The sequence below is a fragment of the Pogoniulus pusillus genome, unplaced genomic scaffold (genome assembly GCF_015220805.1).
Source record: "Pogoniulus pusillus isolate bPogPus1 unplaced genomic scaffold, bPogPus1.pri scaffold_64_arrow_ctg1, whole genome shotgun sequence".
In the NCBI taxonomy this organism is placed as follows: Eukaryota; Metazoa; Chordata; class Aves; order Piciformes; family Lybiidae; genus Pogoniulus; species Pogoniulus pusillus.
This window is the reverse complement of record NW_026974714.1, coordinates 386,112-404,808: the sequence shown is the minus strand read 5'-3', so window position 1 is coordinate 404,808 and position 18,697 is coordinate 386,112. Positions and strand designations below refer to the sequence as shown.

The following is an 18,697-nucleotide window of genomic DNA, read 5'->3' as shown; positions in this document are numbered from 1 at the left end:
AGATATGGAGCCTCTCCTGCCAGAGCTACTTCCACCTCCATAACTCATCCCCCCACTGTGGGGACTGCATCTGCCACTGCCTGAGCCTCCACTGCCATAGCTTCCTCCTTCATACCCTGAGCCTCCTCCTCCAGAGGTGGAGCCTCTCCTGCCAGAGCTGCTGCCACCTCCATAACTCATCCCTCCACCATGAGGACTGCATCTGCCACTGCCAGAGCTGGAGCCCCAACCTCCAGAGCTGCCTCCTCCAGACACTGAACCTCCACTGCCATAACTACCTCCTCCTCCAGAGGTGGAGCCTCTCCTGCCAGAGCTAATTCCAGCTCCATAACTCATCCCCCCACTGTGGGGACTGCATCTGCCACTGCCTGAGCTGGACCCCCAACCTCCAGAGCTGCCTCCTCCATACCCTGAGCCTCCTCCACCACCAGAGATGGAACCCCTTCTGCCAGAGCTTCCTCCACCATATTCTGAGCCTCCCCCAGAGATGCCCCCACCAGAGCTGGAGCCCCACCCTCTGCAGCTGCCTCCTCCAGACATGGAGCCTCCACTGCCATAGCTTCCTCCTCCTCCAGAGATGGAGCCTCTCCTGCCAGAGCTTCCTCCTCCATACCCTGAGCCTCCTCCACCTCCAGAGATGCACTCACCACTGCCAGAGCTGGAGCCCCAACCTCCAGAGCTGCCTCCTCCAGAGATGGAGCCTCTTCTGCCAGAGCTGCTGCCACCTCCAGAACTCATCCCCCCACTGTGGGGACTGCATCTGCCACTGCCAGAGCCTCCTCCTCCAGAGATACCTCCACCACTGCCAGAGCTGGAGCCCCACCCCCCAGAGCTGCCTCCCCCAGAGCTGGAGCCTCCACCACATGAACTTCCTCCTCCCCCATAGCCTGAGCATCCTCCACCTCCAGACATGGAGCCCCAACTGCCAGAGCTTTGCCCACCTCCAGACATGGAGCCTCCTCCACCTCCAGACATGGAGCCTCTCCTGCCACAGCTGCTGCCTCCACCAGAGCTCATCCCCCCACTGTGGGGACTGCATCTGCCACTGCCAGAGCTGGAGCCCCAACCTCCAGAGCTTTGCCCACCTCCAGAGCTTTGGCCACCAGACATGGAGCCTCCTCCACCTCCAGACATGGAGCTTCCTCCACCTCCAGACATGGAGCCTCTTCTACCACAGCTGCCAGAACTGGAGCCCCAACTGCCAGAGCTTTGCCCACCTCCAGAGCTTTGCCCACCAGACATGGAGCCTCCTCCTCCACCTCCAGACATGGAGCCTCCTCCACCTGAGCTTCCTCCACCTCCAGACATGGAGCCTCTTCTACTGCCACTGCCAGAGCTGGAGCCCCAACCTCCAGAGCTTTGCCCACCTCCAGACATGGAGCCTCCTCCACCTCCAGACATGGAGCCTCCTCCACCTGAGCTTCCTCCACCTCCAGACATGGAGCCTCTTCTACTGCAGCTGCCAGAGCTGGAGCCCCAGCCTCCAGAGCTTTGCCCACCTCCAGAGCTTTGGCCACCAGACATGGAGCCTCCTCCACCTCCAGACATGGAGCCTCCCCCTCCTGAGCTTCCTCCACCTCCAGACATGGAGCCTCTTCTACTGCCGCTGCCAGAGCTGGAGCCCCAACCTCCAGAGCTTTGCCCACCAGACATGGAGCCTCCTCCTCCACCTCCAGACATGGAGCCTCCTCCACCTGAGCTTCCTCCACCTCCAGACATGGAGCCTCTTCTACTGCCACTGCCAGAGCTGGAGCCCCAACCTCCAGAGCTTTGCCCACCTCCAGACATGGAGCCTCCTCCACCTCCAGACATGGAGCCTCCTCCACCTGAGCTTCCTCCACCTCCAGACATGGAGCCTCTTCTACTGCAGCTGCCAGAGCTGGAGCCCCAGCCTCCAGAGCTTTGCCCACCTCCAGAGCTTTGGCCACCAGACATGGAGCCTCCTCCACCTCCAGACATGGAGCCTCCCCCTCCTGAGCTTCCTCCACCTCCAGACATGGAGCCTCTTCTACCACAGCTGCCAGAACTGGAGCCCCAACTGCCAGAGCTTTGCCCACCTCCAGACATGGAGCCTCCTCCACCTCCAGACATGGAGCCTCCTCCACCTGAGCTTCCTCCACCTCCAGACATGGAGCCTCTTCTACTGCAGCTGCCAGAGCTGGAGCCCCAGCCTCCAGAGCTTTGCCCACCTCCAGAGCTTTGGCCACCAGACATGGAGCCTCCTCCACCTCCAGACATGGAGCCTCCCCCTCCTGAGCTTCCTCCACCTCCAGACATGGAGCCTCTTCTACCACAGCTGCCAGAACTGGAGCCCCAACTGCCAGAGCTTTGCCCACCTCCAGACATAGAGCCTCCTCCACCTCCAGACATGGAGCCTCTCCTGCCACAGCTGCTGCCTCCACCAGAGCTCATCCCCCCACTGTGGGGACTGCATCTGCCACTGCCAGAGCTGGAGCCCCAACCTCCAGAGCTTTGCCCACCTCCAGAGCTTTGGCCACCAGACATGGAGCCTCCTCCCCCTCCAGACATGGAGCTTCCTCCACCTCCAGACATGGAGCCTCCTCCCCCAGACATGGAGCCTCCTCCTCCTCCAGACATGGAGCCTCTTCTACCACAGCTGCCAGAACTGGAGTCCCAACTGCCAGAGCTTTGCCCACCTCCAGAGCTTTGGCCACCAGACATGGAGCCTCCCCCTCCTGAGCTTCCTCCACCTCCAGACATGGAGCCTCTTCTACCACAGCTACCAGAACTGGAGCCCCAGCTGCCAGAGCTTTGCCCACCTCCAGACATGGAGCCTCCACCTCCAGACATGGAGCCTCTTCTACCGCAGCTGCCAGAGCTGGAGCCCCAACCTCCAGAGCTTTGCCCACCAGACATGGAGCCTCCTCCACCTCCAGACATGGAGCCTCCTCCACCTGAGCTTCCTCCACCTCCAGACATGGAGCCTCTTCTACTGCAGCTGCCAGAGCTGGAGCCCCAGCCTCCAGAGCTTTGCCCACCTCCAGAGCTTTGGCCACCAGACATGGAGCCTCCTCCACCTCCAGACATGGAGCCTCTCCTGCCACAGCTGCTGCCTCCACCAGAGCTCATCCCCCCACTGTGGGGACTGCATCTGCCACTGCCAGAGCTGGAGCCCCAACCTCCAGAGCTTTGGCCACCAGACATGGAGCCTCCTCCCCCTCCAGACATGGAGCTTCCTCCACCTCCAGACATGGAGCCTCTTCTACCACAGCTGCCAGAGCTGGAGCCCCAACTGCCAGAGCTGCCTCCTCCTCCAGAGCTTCCTCCTCCATACCTTTTGCCCCCTCCAGAAATGGAGCCTCCACTGCCAGAGCTGGAGCCCCACCCTCCAGAGCTGCCTCCACCTCCAGAGCCTTTGCTTCCTCCTCCACCACCACCACAGATGGAGCCTCCACTGCCAGAGCTGGAGCCCCACCCTCCAGAGCTGCCTCCACCTCCAGAGCCTTTGCCTCCTCCTCCACCACCACCACAGATGGAGCCTCCACTGCCAGAGCTGGAGCCCCAACTGCCAGAGCTGCCTCCTCCTCCAGAGCTGCCTCCACCTCCAGAGCTGCCTCCACCCCCATAGCCTTTGCTTCCTCCTCCTCCAGAGATGCATCCTCCACCTCCAGACATGGAGCCTCCACTGCCTGAGCTTCCTCCTCCTTTGCAGATGGAGCCACCACTGCCAGAGCTGGAGCCCCAACTTCCAGAGCTGCCTCCACCTCCAGAGCCTTTGCCGCCTCCTCCTCCACTGCCACCACCGCAGATGGAGCCTCCACTGCCAGAGCTGGGGCCCCAACCTCCAGAGCTGCCTCCACCTCCAGAGCCTTTGCTCCCTCCTCCTCCTCCAGAGATGCTTCCACCTCCAGAGCCTTTGCCTCCTCCTCCTCCTCCACCACCACAGATGGAACCTCCACTGCCAGAGCTGGAGCCCCAACTGCCAGAGCTGCCGCCTCCTCCTCCTCCAGAGCCTTTGCCTCCACCTCCCTCTCCTCCTCCTCCACAAATGGAACCTCCACTGCCAGAGCTGGAGCCCCAACCTCCAGAGCTGCCTCCACCTCCAGAGCCTTTGCTCCCTCCTCCTCCTCCAGAGATGCTTCCACCTCCAGAGCCTTTGCCTCCTCCTCCTCCACCACCACAGATGGAACCTCCACTGCCAGAGCTGGAGCCCCAACTGCCAGAGCTGCCTCCACCTCCAGAGCCTTTGCTCCCTCCTCCTCCTCCAGAGATGCTTCCACCTCCAGAGCCTTTGCCTCCTCCTCCTCCACCACCACAGATGGAACCTCCACTGCCAGAGCTGGAGCCCCAACTGCCAGAGCTGCCTCCACCTCCAGAGCCTTTGCTCCCTCCTCCTCCTCCAGAGATGCTTCCACCTCCAGAGCCTTTGCCTCCTCCTCCTCCACCACCACAGATGGAACCTCCACTGCCAGAGCTGGAGCCCCAACTGCCAGAGCTGCCTCCACCTCCAGAGCCTTTGCTCCCTCCTCCTCCTCCTCCACAGATGCTTCCACCTCCAGAGCTTTCTCCTCCTCTACAAATGGAGCCACCACTGCCAGAGCTGGAGCCTCCTTGGCCTGAGCTTCCTCCTCCTCCAGAGATTGACCCTTTTCTGCCACCAGAGCTCATCCCCCCACTCTGGGAACTGCAGCTGCCACCGCCAGAGCTGGACCCCCATCCTCCAGAGCTGCCTCCACCTCCAGAGCCTTTGCCTCCTCCTCCTCCTCCACCACCACAGATGGAGCTGCCAGAGCTGGAGCCCCAACTGCCAGAGCTGCCTCCTCCTCCAGAGCCTTTGCCTCCTCCTCCTCCACCACCACAGATGGAGCCTCCACTGCCAGAGCTGGAGCCCCACCCACCAGAGCTACCTCCTCCTCCAGAGCCTTTGCTCCCTCCTCCTCCACCACCACAAATGGAGCTGCCAGAGCTGGATCCTCTATGACCTGAGCTGCCTCCTCCTCCAGACATAGATCCTTTCCCACCAGAGCTGCCTCCACCCCCAGAGCCTTTACTTCCTCCTCCTCCACCACCACCACAGATGGAGCCTCCACTGCCAGAGCTGGAACCCCAACCTCCAGAGCTGCCTCCTCCTCCAGAGCTGCCTCCACCCCTATACCCTTTGCCTCCTCCTCCACCACCACCACCACAAATGGAGCTGCCAGAGCTTGAGCCCCAACCTCCAGAGCTGCCTCCTCCTCCAGAGCCTTTGCTCCCTCCTCCTCCTCCAGAGATGCTTCCACCTCCAGAGCCTTTGCCTCCTCCTCCTCCTCCACCACCACAGATGGAACCTCCACTGCCAGAGCTGGAGCCCCAACTGCCAGAGCTGCCTCCTCCTCCAGAGCCTTTGCCTCCACCTCCCCCTCCTCCTCCTCCACAAATGGAGCCTCCACTGCCTGAGCTGGAGCCCCACCCTCCGGAGCTTCCTCCTCCTCCAGAGCCTTTGCCCCCTCCAGACATGGAGCCTCCACTGCCAGAGCTGGAGCCCCAACCTCCAGAGCTGCCTCCTTTTCCTCCTCCACTGATTGAGCCTCTCCTGCTCATGCTGCCCCCATCAGAGCTTGGCCCCCCCTTGGTTCTTTGCCAGCCTCCAGGTGCTGCTCCAAAGACTCCAGTGGCAGTGGTGCTGTGGTCAGTGACACCTGCAAGAGAAGCCAACATCACCACCTGGCTCTGCTACCCCCAAAGCTGCCAGGCACAGCTGGCAGCAGAGCTCTGTGTGGCCACCATCCTCTGGAGGTCACAGCCATGTCCCTGGAGACAACAAGGACCTCAGAGATGGAGGCTGGGGAGAGGCAGCTGAGGAACCTCCAGCCTGGAGAAGAGGAGCCTGAGGGGAAAGCTTTTGGCTCTGGGCAACTGCCTGAGAGGCTGCACCCCCCCAGCCCCCCCCAGCCTGAGCTCACAGCAGAGCTGCTGCAGCCCTGGCAGCATCTTTGTGGCCTCCCCCCCCGCAGCTTCTGTGGCCTCCTTGTGCTGGGGACAGCAGAGCTGGAGGCAGGGTTGGAGGTGAGGTCTGAGCAGGGTTGGCTCCTGGGCTGCATGAGGCCACTGCTGGCTCCTGGGGAGCCTCTCCTCACCCAGCCCCCCCAGGCCTCTTTCCTCAGGGCTGCTCTCAATCCACTCTGCACCCAGCCTGGAGCTGGGCCTGGGCTTGGCCTAACCCAGCTGCAGCACCTTGCACTGTCACTTGGTGACCCCCATTGAGCTGGCACTGCTCCTCTCCCCCAGCCTGTCAAGACCCTTCTGGATGCATCCCTGGACTCTCAAGATCCATCCTGATGGATCCCTGCCCTCAGTGAGTCCAGGATCCCACCCAGCCTGGTGCCAGCAGCACCCTGCTGAGGGTACCCCAACCCCAGTGCCCCTCTGTCTGGCAGAGACATGAAGGGGCACTGCAGCCAGGGAGACCCTCGAGGACCTCCACTTGTCTCTGGTCTCCCTCTCCTGCAGGTGCTGCCTGCAGCCACCAGGCTCTGCTGGGGGAGCTGGGGGGAGCCAGGGGAGGTTGTCCCTGGGGGTGAGGCTGCAGCCAACAGAAGCAGAGTGCTGAGGTACTCACAGATGGTGGCAGGGGACCCCTCCTGGAGCCTGTGGAGGCAAAGTGACAGAGAGGTGATGAGGCCACTGCAGGCCAGAGGCAGGGCAGGCTGCAGCAGTGAGCCAGGGGAGGGATCCCTGCTCCCAGCCTGGAGAGCTGAGCGATGGAGCAGAGCAGCTCAGGCACAACTCCTCGGGTGCAGGGGGAGCAGTCTGGACCCACCTGGTCTCCTCCTCCTCCAGCAGTGACCTGTACGTGGCAATCTCGATGTCCAAAGCCATCTTCACCCCCAGCATCTCCTGGTAGTCGTGCAGGAGGTGACTGAGGTCCCCTCTGGCCTGCTGCAGGACACTCTCCAGCTCCTGCAGCTTCTCTTGGCCATCTCTGACAGCAGAGCTCCCACGCAGCTCAGCAGCCCTCAGGGTCTCCTGCAGGTGGTCACTCTGCAGAGGGCACAGACACAGCTGTTCAGAAGTCTTCTATGGGCAGTGGGGAGGGCACAGCTGCAATGCTGGGGGCAGGGTTGGGCAGCTGAGTGCCAGGAGGGCAGTGAGGAGCTGCAGCAGAGGCAGAGAAGGGAGTGGAGGTGGGGAAGGGTCTGGAGGAGAGGCTGGGGAGGAGCAGCTGAGGGAGCTGGGGGGGGTGAGGCTGGAGGAGAGGAGGCTGAGGGCAGAGCTTGTGGGGCTGTGGCAGGGCCTGAGAGGAGGCTGGAGCCAGGGGGGGGTTGGGCTGTGCTGCCAAGGGCCAAGAGGAGATGGCCTCAAGGTGCCCCAGGGCAGGTGGAGCTTGGCCCTGAGCAACAATTCCTGCCCTGGGAGGGTTCTGCAGGCCTGGCCCAGGCTGCCCAGGGAGCTGCTGGGGCAGTGCCCATGCCTGGGGGGGCTCCAGAGCCCTGTGCCCATGGCACTGTGCCCATGGGTTGGTGCCCAGGGTGGGGCTGGGTTGAATGACTTCCGAGAGCTGAAACCCTTCTGGAAGTGAAGAGCTGCCCCTGAGGGGACTCAGCAGGTGCCTCAGGCTGGCTCCATTCACCCAACTGAAGTCCCAAACCCAAACCTGCTTCATCCTGAAGAGCCAAATCCCCTCTGGGTTTGTCCCCAAAGGGCAGGTGCAGGCAGCAAGCCCCCGGGCAGGAGGCACTTCCCTGCTCTGGGACCTGGTCTCTGGTACCTGCTTCTTTGCCATTTCAACCTCTGTTTGCAGCCTGTGGATCTGCCTGACCAGCTCCTGGATGTCCTTGTAGCTGCTCTTGAGCTGCTCCTGTTGGCTGGCCCAGAGCTTCTGCAGGTCCTGGAACTGATGGGTGCAGAGCAGAGCATTTGTGAGACCCTTCCTTGAACCCTGCCTCCAGCTCTGCTGTCCCCAGAACAAGGACACAGAATCTTCTGGGGAGAGCCCAGAGAAAGCCACAAAGATGCTGCCAGGGCTGCAGCAGCTCTGCTGTGAGCTCAGGCTGAGGGGGCTGCAGGGGTGCAGCCTGCAGAGGAGAAGGCTCCAGGAGCAGCTGAGAGCTGTGCCAGAGCCTGAAGGGAGCCTGCAGGGAGGCTGCAGAGAGCCTTTGGCTGAGGGGGGGTGAGGCAGGAGCAGGGAGAAGGGTGTGGAGCTGAGGCAGAGCAGGGCTGGAGTGGAGCTGAGGCAGAAGCTGCTCAGCAGAGGGGGCAGAGACTCTGGCCCAGGCTGCCCAGGGAGGCTGTGGCTGCCTCCTGCCTGGGGCTGTGCCAGGCCAGGCTGGATGAGGTCCTGAGCAGCTGAGTCTGGCTGGGAGCTGGCCCTGGGCATGGCAGGAGGTTGGAACTGGATGTTCTTGAGGCTCCCTTCCAACCTGAGCCCTTCTGTGGTTCTGTGAGCTGTGGCTTGTGCCCCTGAGCAGCCTCCCTGCTGCTGGGCTCTACTCACCCTGCCCTGGTACAAGGCTTTCACCTCAGCTTTGCTCCTCTCAGCAATGGCCTCATACTCCTGCCTGACCTCTGCCGCCACAGCCTCCAGGTCCAGCTCCCGGTGCTTGTCCAGGGACAGGACCACGTTGGTGCTGCCCACCACAGCCTGCAGCTGGGACAACTCCTGCAGGAGAACAAAGCTGTGGCTGTGAGGAGTCCATGGGGGAGGCCCAGGCTGGGCTATGGGGGGAGAGATGAGACCCTCTGCCCACCCCCACTGGCAGTCCCCTCCCTGCCCCCTCCAGCCTCACTCAAGTGTCCCTGCCAGGCTCTGTGCCACATCAGAGCCTCCTCCTCACCAGCAGGTCAAGGAGGAGCTCAGGAGACCAAAGGCCAAGGGAGGTCCACTCTGCACACCCAAAAAACGTCCTGTGGAGGCCATTCTGGGAACCTCCACAGCCTGCCCTGGCCTCAATCCAGGCTGGGTGCAGAGGGGGTTGAGAGCAGCCCTGAGGAAAGAGGCCTGGGGGGAGGCTGGGTGAGGAGAGGCTCCCCAGGAGCCAACCCTGTGCTGGCTGCAGGCAGAGCAGTGTGGGCACAGGGCAGGAGAGACTCCAGAGAGGCTGCCCAGGGAGGCTGTGGCTGCCTCCTGCCTGGGGCTGTGCCAGGCCAGGCAGGATGAGGCCCTGGGCATGGTGGGGAGAGATCAGAGATGCTCTCTGAGCTCCCCTCCGACCTGAGCCTCTCTCTGGCACTCTCCAGAGCCTTCAAACCAATCCAGCTCTGTGGCTCCCAGAGGCAGGGCTCAGGTTGCAATCTCAGCAGCACACTCACAGCTTCGTGCAGGCACCTGAGGAACTCCAGCTGCTGCTTCAGGATCTCCACCCTCACATCCAGCTCTGTTTTCCCCATGTAGGCACTGTCCAGCTCCTGGAAGAGAAGGACCTGTTGGCATTTCTGTGACCCAAGACCTCCCCCCAGCTCCAGTTCTGCCCAGAGCCTTTGTTCCTGCAGCCAAATGGAGGTCCCCAAACCTCAGATCTCATTTGAGAGCCAATTGGCAGCACAGGGAAAGGTTTGAACTCCAGTCCCAAGGGGGGGGGGTCGGAGCTGGATGATCTCCAAGGTCCCTCCCAACCCAACCCATCCTGTGGAGCTCTGAGCTCGTGGCAGGAGCCCACAGCTTGGAAATGAGGGAAGTGTCCACGGCAGGAGAAGTGCTGCTGGAGGAGCCCAAAGTGCACAGCAGAGCTCAATAACTCCTCCAGATCATCCATCCTGGCCAGGCCTTGGCTGGACACCATCTGCCCCCCCCCCAGCTACACCCCCCCTGGGCTGTGTTCAGTGACCAGAGGCAGAGCAGCACCATGGAGAGAATCACCCTGCAAAGGAGTCAGCTCGGGCAGGGCAGGCACTGCCCCCTGGGCTGGGTGCTGGAGGGGCCACAAGGGGAAACCTGAGGTCAGGCTTGGTGGCAGCAGCTGGAGCTGAGCCAGAGAGTGCCCAGGAGGGCAGCAGCAGCCTGGGCTGGCTCAGCAGGAGCAGGGCAGGGATTGTGCCCCTGCAGTGGGCAGTGGGGAGGGCAGAGGTGGGGGCAGGGTTGGGCATCTGAGTGGCAGGAGGGCAGTGAGGAGCTGCAGTAGAGGCAGAGAAGGGAGTGGAGGTGGGGAAGGGTCTGGAGGAGAGGCTGGGGAGGAGCAGCTGAGGGAGCTGGAGGGGGTGAGGCTGGAGGAGAGGCTGAGGGCAGAGCTTGTGGGGCTGTGGCAGGGCCTGAGAGGAGGCTGGAGCCGGGGGGGGGTTGGGCTGTGCTGCCAAGGGCCAAGAGGAGATGGCCTCAAGGTGCCCCAGGGCAGGTGGAGCTTGGCCCTGAGCAACAATTCCTGCCCTGGGAGGGTCCTGCAGGCCTGGCCCAGGCTGCCCAGGGGCAGTGTTGGAGTCTCCATGCCTGGAGGTGTCCAAGCAACCTGTGCCCATGGCACTTGTGGCCAGGGTTTGGTGGCCATGGAGGGGCTGGGCTGGAGGTTGGACCTCATCTCTTGGAGTCCTTTTCCATCCTTAGTGTTTCTCTGCCTCTCTTCTCCCATTGCAAGGCTCAGGCTCCAGGGGCTCTGATTCCCTCCAGCCCTGCAGCCCAAGGCTCAGGCTTCCAAAGGCTTTGATCCCAAAGCTCTCTTCTAGCCTCAAGAGTTGGAAGAGACTCCTGGAGGAACTTGAAGGCTCTTCCAAGGAGCTCTTTTGCTTCATTTAGAGAGATAAATCTGAGACCCTGCTTATGAAACCCTCATCCAGCAGCAGCTGCTTCTCTTCTCAGGCCCTGAGCCTCCCTTCTTGGCTGACTTCACCTTTTTGAGCTCCACAAATTCCTCTTCTTTTGAGGTCCTTTTGTTGATCTCATCCTCAAATCTGTGGGAGCAGAGAAGAGCAGGAGTTAGCTCCTTGCCTATCCCAACTTCCCAGGCAAGTGGCTCAGGCACCAAAGGGAGCCCCCCAGAATGGAAGCCCCCCCAAAATAGGAGCCCCTCCTTTTCTCCCTGCAGTTTCTGACAGCAGCAGAGGAGGTGGCAAAGCTCTGCCAGGCTCTGTGCTGGGGCAGCCCCCACATGGGGCAGGAGTAGCTCAGGTCCAGCATCCTCTCACTGAGCTTGGGTGCAGCTAAGCCAGAAGAAGGGAAAAGTCTCCTCCCAGAATCCCAGCACGGAGAAGGGAGCCTGAAAGGGACCTCTGGAGCGCCCCCAGTGCCAGCCCCACCCTGCCCCAGCAGGGCACCCACAGCAGCTTGCCCAGGGGCACAGTGCCCAGGGGGGTTGGCAGCTCTGCACACAAGGCGACTCCACAGCCTCTCTGGGCAGCCTGCTCCAGGCCTTGGCACCCTCACCCCAAACAACTTTCTCCTCCTCCTGCCCTCCACTCTGTGCCCCTTGCCCCTGGGCACCACTCAGCACATCCTGGCCCCAGCCTCCTGCCCCCCACAGCTCCTTCAGCTCCTGCTGGGCACTGCTCAGATGCCCTCTGGGGCTGCTCTGCTGCAGGCTCTCAGCCTGTTCCAGCTTGGCTCAGCTCTGTGTAACTCCAGCCCCAGCAGCAGGAGGAAGGACTCCTGAGTCACTCCTGCCCGGGCAGGAAGGGCTCGGAGCAGGACAGCAGGAGAGGACTCATGGAATGGTTTGGGTTGGAAGTGACCTCCGAGGTCCATCCTGTCCAAGCCCCCTCAGCAGGGACCTCCTCCACTAGAGCAGGTTGCTGAGAGCTTTGCATATCTCCAGGGGTGGGACCTCAGCCCCTCCCTGGGCAAGCTGTGCACTGTTCCAGCACCCTCATGGGATGGACCTCCAGGGCCTTCATCTTCCTCTCACTGCTCTGGGTTCTGCCCTCCCCAGAGCTGCCTTAGCCTCCTGGTGCCCAAGCCAGGCCCCACCAGAAGCCTGCTGCAGAGCACTTCTGTGCTGGCTGCAAGGTCAGAGCTGAGCTGAGCCCTCCCAGGATGTGATGGAGTCCTGCAGCAGGTTCAGCTCCCACACTGGAGAGGTTTTGTCACCTGTTCTTGTAGTCTTCCACAAGCTGCAGCAGGTTGTAGGCTTCGGGGTCCAGCTGATCCTTCTGGCTCCGGAGGGTCTCCAGCTGCCGCTGCAGGTTGCTGATGTAAGCCTGGAAGAAGGAGGTGATGCTCCTGCGCTCCTCGGGGCCGGAGCTCTGCTGCTGCAGCAGCTGCCACTTGGCCAGCAGGGCCTGGTTCTGCCTCTCCAGGCACTGCACCTGAGGGGCAAAGGCAGGAGAAGGCTCAGCCACGGGGAGGGGCTGGAGGAGAGACCAACACCAGCAGCTGCCAAACCCAGGAGAGGCTCAAGCAGAGCATCAGGAGCTGCTGAGGCTGGCAGAGACCTCTGAGATCAGCAGGTTCAGCCCAAAGCCTCCTGCACAGCAACAGCTGCAGGGTTCCTCAGGTGGGACCAGCTGCAGCAACGCAGCAGAGACTCCAGAGCAGGGCAGGGACTGTGCCCCTGCAGTGGGCAGGGCAGAGCTGGGGGCAGGGTTGGGCAGCTGAGTGGCAGGAGGGCAGTGAGGAGCTGCAGCAGAGGCAGAGAAGGGAGTGGAGGTGGGGAAGGGTCTGGAGGAGAGGCTGGGGAGGAGCAGGTGAGGGAGCTGGGGGGGGTGAGGCTGGAGGAGAGGAGGCTGAGGGCAGAGCTTGTGGGGCTGTGGCAGGTACAAGCTTGGAAGGAGGAGGAGATGCTCCTGCACTCCTCTGGCAGGCACTTTGCTGCTGCAGCAGCTGCCAAACACAGCCAAGCACAGCAGAGCCTCAGGCAGAGCTCAGGAGCTGCTGAGGCTGGGAGAGATCTCTGAGATCATAGATCCACAGAGCCAAGCAGATTGGCAGAGAGCTCCAAGCTCCCCCAGCCCAATTCAGCCCCCAGCCCTGCCCAGTCACCCAGAGCATGGCACCAAGGGCCCCATCCAGGATTGGCATCAGCACCTCCAGCCACGGGCACTGCACCCCCTCCCTGGGCAGCCAATCACTCTCTCTGACAACAACTTCCTCCTAACATCCAGCCTAGACCTGCCCTGGCACAGCTTGAGGCTGTGTCCCCTTCTCCTGCCCCTGGCTGCCTGGCAGCAGAGCCCAACCCCACCTGGCTACAGCCTCCCTGCAGGCAGCTGCAGGCAGCAATCAACTCTGCCCTGAGCCTCCTCTGCTGCAGGCTGCACCCCCCCAGCTCCCTCAGCCTCTCCTCACAGGGCTGTGCTCCAGGCCCCTCCCCAGCCTTGCTGCCCTGCTCTGGGCACCTTCCAGCACCTCAGCATCTCTCTGCAATGGAGGAGCCCAGAACTGGACACAGCACTGCAGGGGTGGCCTGAGCAGTGCTGAGCACAGGGGCACAAGAACCTCCCTTGTCCTGCTGCCCACACTGCTCCTGAGCCAGCCCAGGATGCCATTGGCTCTGCTGCCCACCTGGGCAATGCTGCCTGCTCTTCAGCTGGCAACAGCACCCCCAGATCCTTCTCTGTCTCCAGCCTGTAACACTGACACAGGTTGCCCAGGGAGGTTGTGGAGCACTTTTTGTCCCAGCAGGACTGGCAGGGAGTGGGCACAGCCCTGGCAGCACAAAGCCATTGAGGCTGGGAGCCTCCAGGCTCAGGAGTGCAACAGTCTCATGGCTGGGCTGGAAGGGACCTTGAAGGGGACCCAGTCCCAACCCCCTGCCATGGGCAGGGACACCTCCAGCTTGCTCCAAGCCTCACCCAACCTGGCCTTGAACACAAGCAGAAGGATCAGAGAATGCTCTGGGCTGGGAGGAGACCTCCAAAGCTCATCCAGCCCCAGCCCCCTGCAGCAGGCAGGGACATCCTCAGCGTGGCTCAGACACTTTATCCCAGCAGCACTGCCCAGGGAGTGGGCACAGCCTTGGCACCACAGAACCATTAAGGCTGGGAGAGACCTCCAAGGTCACCCAGGCCAAGCCTCAACCCAGCCCCACCATGGGCACAGGGCTCTGGAGCAGCTCCAGGCCTGGGGACTCCGCTGCCTCCCTGGGCAGCCTGGGCCACACCCTGCCCACTCCTGCAGGCCACCAACTGCTCCTCATGGCCAAGCCGGAGTGCCCCCGAGGCAGCCTGAGGCATCTTTCAGCTGCACTGCAGCACAGGAGGGCAGGAAGACAACTGCCATGGAGCACAGACTGGGCTGGGCTGGAAGGGACCCCCAAAGCTCCTCCAGGCCCACCCCTCCTGCACTCCGCAGGAGCATCCTCAGCTCCAGCAGCTGCCCAGAGCCCTCTTGAGCCTCCCCTTGAGCACCTCCAGGCAGGGAAGATATTCCCAACCATCTCCCAGGCAGCCTCTGCAGTGCTCCAGCACCCTCCTGGTGCAGAATTTGTTCCTCACATCCAACCTCTGCCTCCTCTGCTCTCCCTTCAAACCTTTGGAGCAGACCTAGAAGTGAGTGGGCTCAGCCTGGGTGCCAGGAAGAAGTTCCTCAGCCTGAGGGTGCCGAGAGCCTGGCAGAGGCTGCCCAGGGAGGTGCTGCCAACCTCATCCCTGCAGGTTTTTAAGGCCAGGCTGGATGTGGCTCCAAGCAACCTGGAGTAGGTGAGGTGTCCCTGCCCGTGGCAGGATGAGCTTTGAGCTCCCCTCCAACCCTGGCAGTGCTGTGGCTCCATGGTTCAGATTCATTGCTCCTTGTCCCTTTGCAAACAGCTCCTCTGCAGCCTTTGGCATCAGCTGCCAGGCACTGGGATGCTGCCAGCCAGGCAGAAATCCTCCTGGAGAGCAGAGAGAGTCAGCACCTTGGTGTGCTCCCAGCAGGTTGCCACTGAGCCATCAAGCAACGAAAGAGACACCTTGGGGATGCCTGCCCCAGGGCCAGGCAGCAAAGCCTCAGCAGAGCTCACAGAGAGCTCTGAAGAGCTTCCCCAGCAGCATGAGGCCACCTGGGCATGGCCATAATGGGCACAAGATGCCAGCTGAAGAGGTCCCCAGGGCCAGGCAGCAGTGATTGACTCATTCAAGTTTATAGCAAGCTATAAAGAGCCTCCCCAGCAGCATGAGGCCACCTGGGCACAGCTGTGGCCACAAGGGGCACAAGATACCACCTGAAGGTGCCCCCCGCGGCCCCCCAGGCACAGCAGCCCCCCCAGCCCTGGGCTGCCCGGGGGGAGGGGCAGGAGCCTCACCTTGTCGATGAAGACTGCAAACCTGTTGTTGAGAGCCTTGATCTGCTCCTTCTGCTCCGAGCAGGCTCGCTGCAGCTCAGGGTCCACCTCCACTGCCACCGGCCTCAGCAGGTCGCTGTTGACTCTCACCCCCTCGATGCCCCTGCTGCCCCCTGCCTGCCCCAGGCCCTCTCCAACAGCCTGCCCACCAAAGGAGCCCCTGCTGAAGCCTCCTCCAAGAGCCTCCCTGCCCAGACTCCTTGTGCCAAGCCCTGGGAAAGCCTCCCCCAAGCCTCTCCTGGCAAAGCCTCTGTTGAGGTGTCCCCAGCAGCCCCCAGTCACCAGGCACCTCCCATAGCCTCTTCCTTCTCCTCCATAGCCTCCACCAGCAGGAAGAGTCCTAAAGCCTCCCAGGCTGTAGAGGCTCCTGCTGCCATAGCCAAAGCCAAAGCCCCCACATCTGCCTGCCCCTCTGCTGTCTTCATAGCACCTCAGAGGTGCACTTGGCCCACTCAGGGTGCCACAGTGGGCAGAAGAGGAACTGAAGTTCCCATCCCCAAACCTGGAGAAGTAGCAGCTCATAGCTTCCCTCCCAGGGCCTGGAGAGCAGGGGCAGAAGGTTGGCAGAGCAGGAGGAGAAAGGAGGGTGCAGGTTGCTCAGCTCCTCTGCTTGGGGGTGGGCAGAGGCAGCTCCTTTATATGTCCTGGAGGAGTTGATCTCCATTCCCTGGTAATTAGCAGGTCTGAGGATGTTGTGATTGGGTTTGCTTCATCAGCAGCAATTAATGGAGGAGGCCTGGAAGAGAGGTCAGAGTAAACAGCAGAGTGGGGCAGCAGCTGGGAGCCTCCCCAGCTCCTGCCTGAGTCATCAGCTCTGCTCAGCTGAGGCTTCCTTCCCCCACCAGGCTGCCTCCAGCCTCACCCACAGCTCCCCCGGGGGGTCCTGCACAGCACCAAGGCTGCCCCTGCCCCCCAGTGCCCCCCAGCAGGCACAAGACCTTGGTGTGGTCCTCAGCTTGACTTGGAGCAGCTAAACCTTGCTGCAGAGCAGCACCTGGAGAGCCTCAGAGGGAGAGCAGAGAGCAGCTCTAGCTTGGCCACGAGGAGAAACTTCTGCCCTGGAAGGGTCCCCCAGGCCTGGCCCAGGGAGGTGGTGGTGGAGTTCCCATCCCTGGAGATGATTCAAAGGCCAAGGCTCAGCCCCAGCCCTGGCAGAGCTGGAGCAGGGCTGGGCTGGGAGAGCTCCAAGGTCTTCTCCAGCCAGAACAATTCTGTGATTCTCTCTTCTCTTGTTCCCAATGGATCCAGCCAGGAGAAGGAGAGGCAGAAGGAAGGGTCTGGCCCAAAAACATCTGGCACAAAAACTCTGCCCATGGCTCATGAGGCAACAAAGAAATTGTTGCTCAGGGCCAAGCTCCACCTGCCCTGGGGCACCTTGAGGCCATCTCCTCTTGGCCTTGGCAGCACAGCCCAACCCCCCCCTGGCTCCAGCCTCCTCTCAGGCCCTGCCACAGCCCCACAAGCTCTGCCCTCAGCCTCCTCTCCTCCAGCCTCACCCCCCCCAGCTCCCTCACCTGCTCCTCCCCAGCCTCTCCTCCAGACCCTTCCCCACCTCCACTCCCTTCTCTACCTCTGCTGCAGCTCCTCACTGCCCTCCTGCCACTCAGCTGCCCAGCCCTGACCTGACACATCTGGCAGCAGAACCATCCCCAGCCCTCTGGGAAGGTTTCCCAAACAGCAGGAGCTGACTCCAGAATCTTTCCTCTTCTCTCTCAGTTGGGTTCAAATTCTCTTGATGGAGCAGCTCAGGAGCAGCTTGCCTAGGAGGTGGTTGGGAATATCTTCCCTGCCTGGAGGTGCTCAAAGGGAGGCTCAAGAGGGCTCTGGGCAGCTGCTGGAGCTGAGGATGCTCCTGCTGAGTGCAGGAGGGGTGGGCCTGGAGGAGCTTTGGGGGTCCCTTCCAGCCCAGCCCAGTCTGTGCTCCATGGCAGTTGTCTTCCTGCCCTCCTGTGCTGCAGTGCAGCTGAAAGATGCCTCAGGCTGCCTCGGGGGCACTCCGGCTTGGCCATGAGGAGCAGTTGGTGGCCTGCAGGAGTGGGCAGGGTGTGGCCCAGGCTGCCCAGGGAGGCAGCGGAGTCCCCAGGCCTGGAGCTGCTCCAGAGCCCTGTGCCCATGGTGGGGCTGGGTTGAGGCTTGGCCTGGGTGACCTTGGAGGTCTCTCCCAGCCTTAATGGTTCTGTGGTGCCAAGGCTGTGCCCACTCCCTGGGCAGTGCTGCTGGGATAAAGTGTCTGAGCCACGCTGAGGATGTCCCTGCCTGCTGCAGGGGGCTGGGGCTGGATGAGCTTTGGAGGTCTCCTCCCAGCCCAGAGCATTCTCTGATCCTTCTGCTTGTGTTCAAGGCCAGGTTGGGTGAGGCTTGGAGCAAGCTGGAGGTGTCCCTGCCCATGGCAGGGGGTTGGGACTGGGTCCCCTTCAAGGTCCCTTCCAGCCCAGCCATGAGACTGTTGCACTCCTGAGCCTGGAGGCTCCCAGCCTCAATGGCTTTGTGCTGCCAGGGCTGTGCCCACTCCCTGCCAGTCCTGCTGGGACAAAGAGTCTGAAGCAGACTGAGGCTGGGAGCCCTGAGAGACCTCCAAGTCATTGGCAGACTGAGGGAGAGGTGAGGAGGACATCAGCTGAGATCCCAGCAGGAGGAGGTGAGCCCCCATGGGCATCCCCCTGGGCTGTGCTCCTGAGCTCAACCCAAGCCTCCCTTCTGCTGAGCCAAGGACTCCTCAGCAGCACTCACAAGAGCTTGGGAAGGGTTTGATGCTCTCCAGCTGCCTGTTGGCTTCCTGGGCTGGAACTCCTCTTCAGCTGCTCTCTTCTCACAGAGCCATGGAATGGTTTGGGTTGGGAGGGAGCTCAAAGCTCAGCCAGTGCCAAGCTCTGCCGTAGGCAGGGACACCTGCCCCTGGAACAGGTCACTCAGGGCCTCATCCAGCCTGGTCCTGAACACCTCAGGGGAGGTTGTGGAGCACAGAAGCACAGAATGGAGTCTTTGATCTTTGATCACATTGGGTGCTTCTGTGTTCCACAGCCTCCCTGGGCAGCCTGTGCCAGGCTCTCACCACCCTCACCCTGTGCCAGGCTCTCACCACCTCACCTCTTCCTCACATCCAGTTTCAGTCTCCCCTCTGCCACTCCAAACCCATTCCTCCTCCTCCTCCTCCTCCTCCTCCTCCTCCTCCTCCTCCTCCTCCTCCTCCTGCCATTCCAAGCCCCTGTCCATAGTCCCTCCCCAGTCCTCCTGGAGCCTCCTTCAGACCCTCCAAGGCCACTCCAAGGTCCCCTCCAAGCCTTCTCCTCTGAGCACAGCCCCAACTCTCAGCCTGTGCTCAGAGCAGAGCTGCTGCAGCCCTCTCAGCATCTTGGTGGCCTCCTCTGCACTGGCTCAAACACTTCCATGCCCTGCCCATGCTGGGGGCTCCAGGACCACCTCTGATCCTGGCACAGGCAGGCTGAGCCTGGCAGGAGGGTTGAGCTCATCCTCCAGCCATGGAGAGGTTGGGGTGGGCAGGGCAGGAGGCAGCAGCAAGGTCCAGGGAGCAGAGTGGGATGCCAGGGGAGAAATGACAACTCCTTGGCCCTTGG

General features: G+C 62.2%; 2 protein-coding genes across 2 annotated transcripts; one reads left to right on the top strand and one right to left on the bottom strand.

The window, feature by feature from the left end:
* Positions 1–949: 949 nt before the first annotated feature.
* Positions 950–3,217, top strand: LOC135174456 (uncharacterized; the record flags this gene model as incomplete). The annotated part of the gene is made up of 1 exon (XM_064141726.1): positions 950–3,217. A coding segment is annotated over exon 1 (2,268 nt), but the record flags the coding sequence as incomplete, so codon positions are not given.
* A 6-nt stretch (positions 3,218–3,223) lies between these two features.
* LOC135174455 (myosin-14-like) lies at positions 3,224–18,335 on the bottom strand. Its single transcript, XM_064141725.1, has 13 exons — positions 18,255–18,335; positions 15,084–15,263; positions 11,951–12,168; positions 10,758–10,818; positions 9,250–9,345; positions 8,435–8,599; positions 7,709–7,834; positions 6,761–6,981; positions 6,560–6,588; positions 5,394–5,639; positions 4,673–5,293; positions 3,366–4,612; positions 3,224–3,232 (listed from the first exon to the last, which is right to left on the bottom strand). The coding sequence occupies exons 1-13, from the start codon at positions 18,333–18,335 to the stop codon at positions 3,224–3,226; spliced, it is 3,300 nt and encodes a 1,099-aa protein (XP_063997795.1).
* Positions 18,336–18,697: the final 362 nt, after the last annotated feature.

Excerpts from the sequence above, each read along its gene's own strand:
- LOC135174455 (XM_064141725.1), bottom strand. The coding sequence starts at position 18,335 with ATGGACAGGGGCTTGGAATGGCAGGAGGAGGAGGAGGAGGAGGAGGAG. Across the intron at positions 7,835-8,434 it reads AAGCCTTGTACCAGGGCAGG|TTCCAGGACCTGCAGAAGCT; the intron begins GTGAGTAGAGCC and ends TGCACCCATCAG. Across the intron at positions 5,294-5,393 it reads AGGGTGGGGCTCCAGCTCAG|TGGAGGTTCCATCTGTGGTG; the intron begins GCAGTGGAGGCT and ends CAGCTCTGGCAG.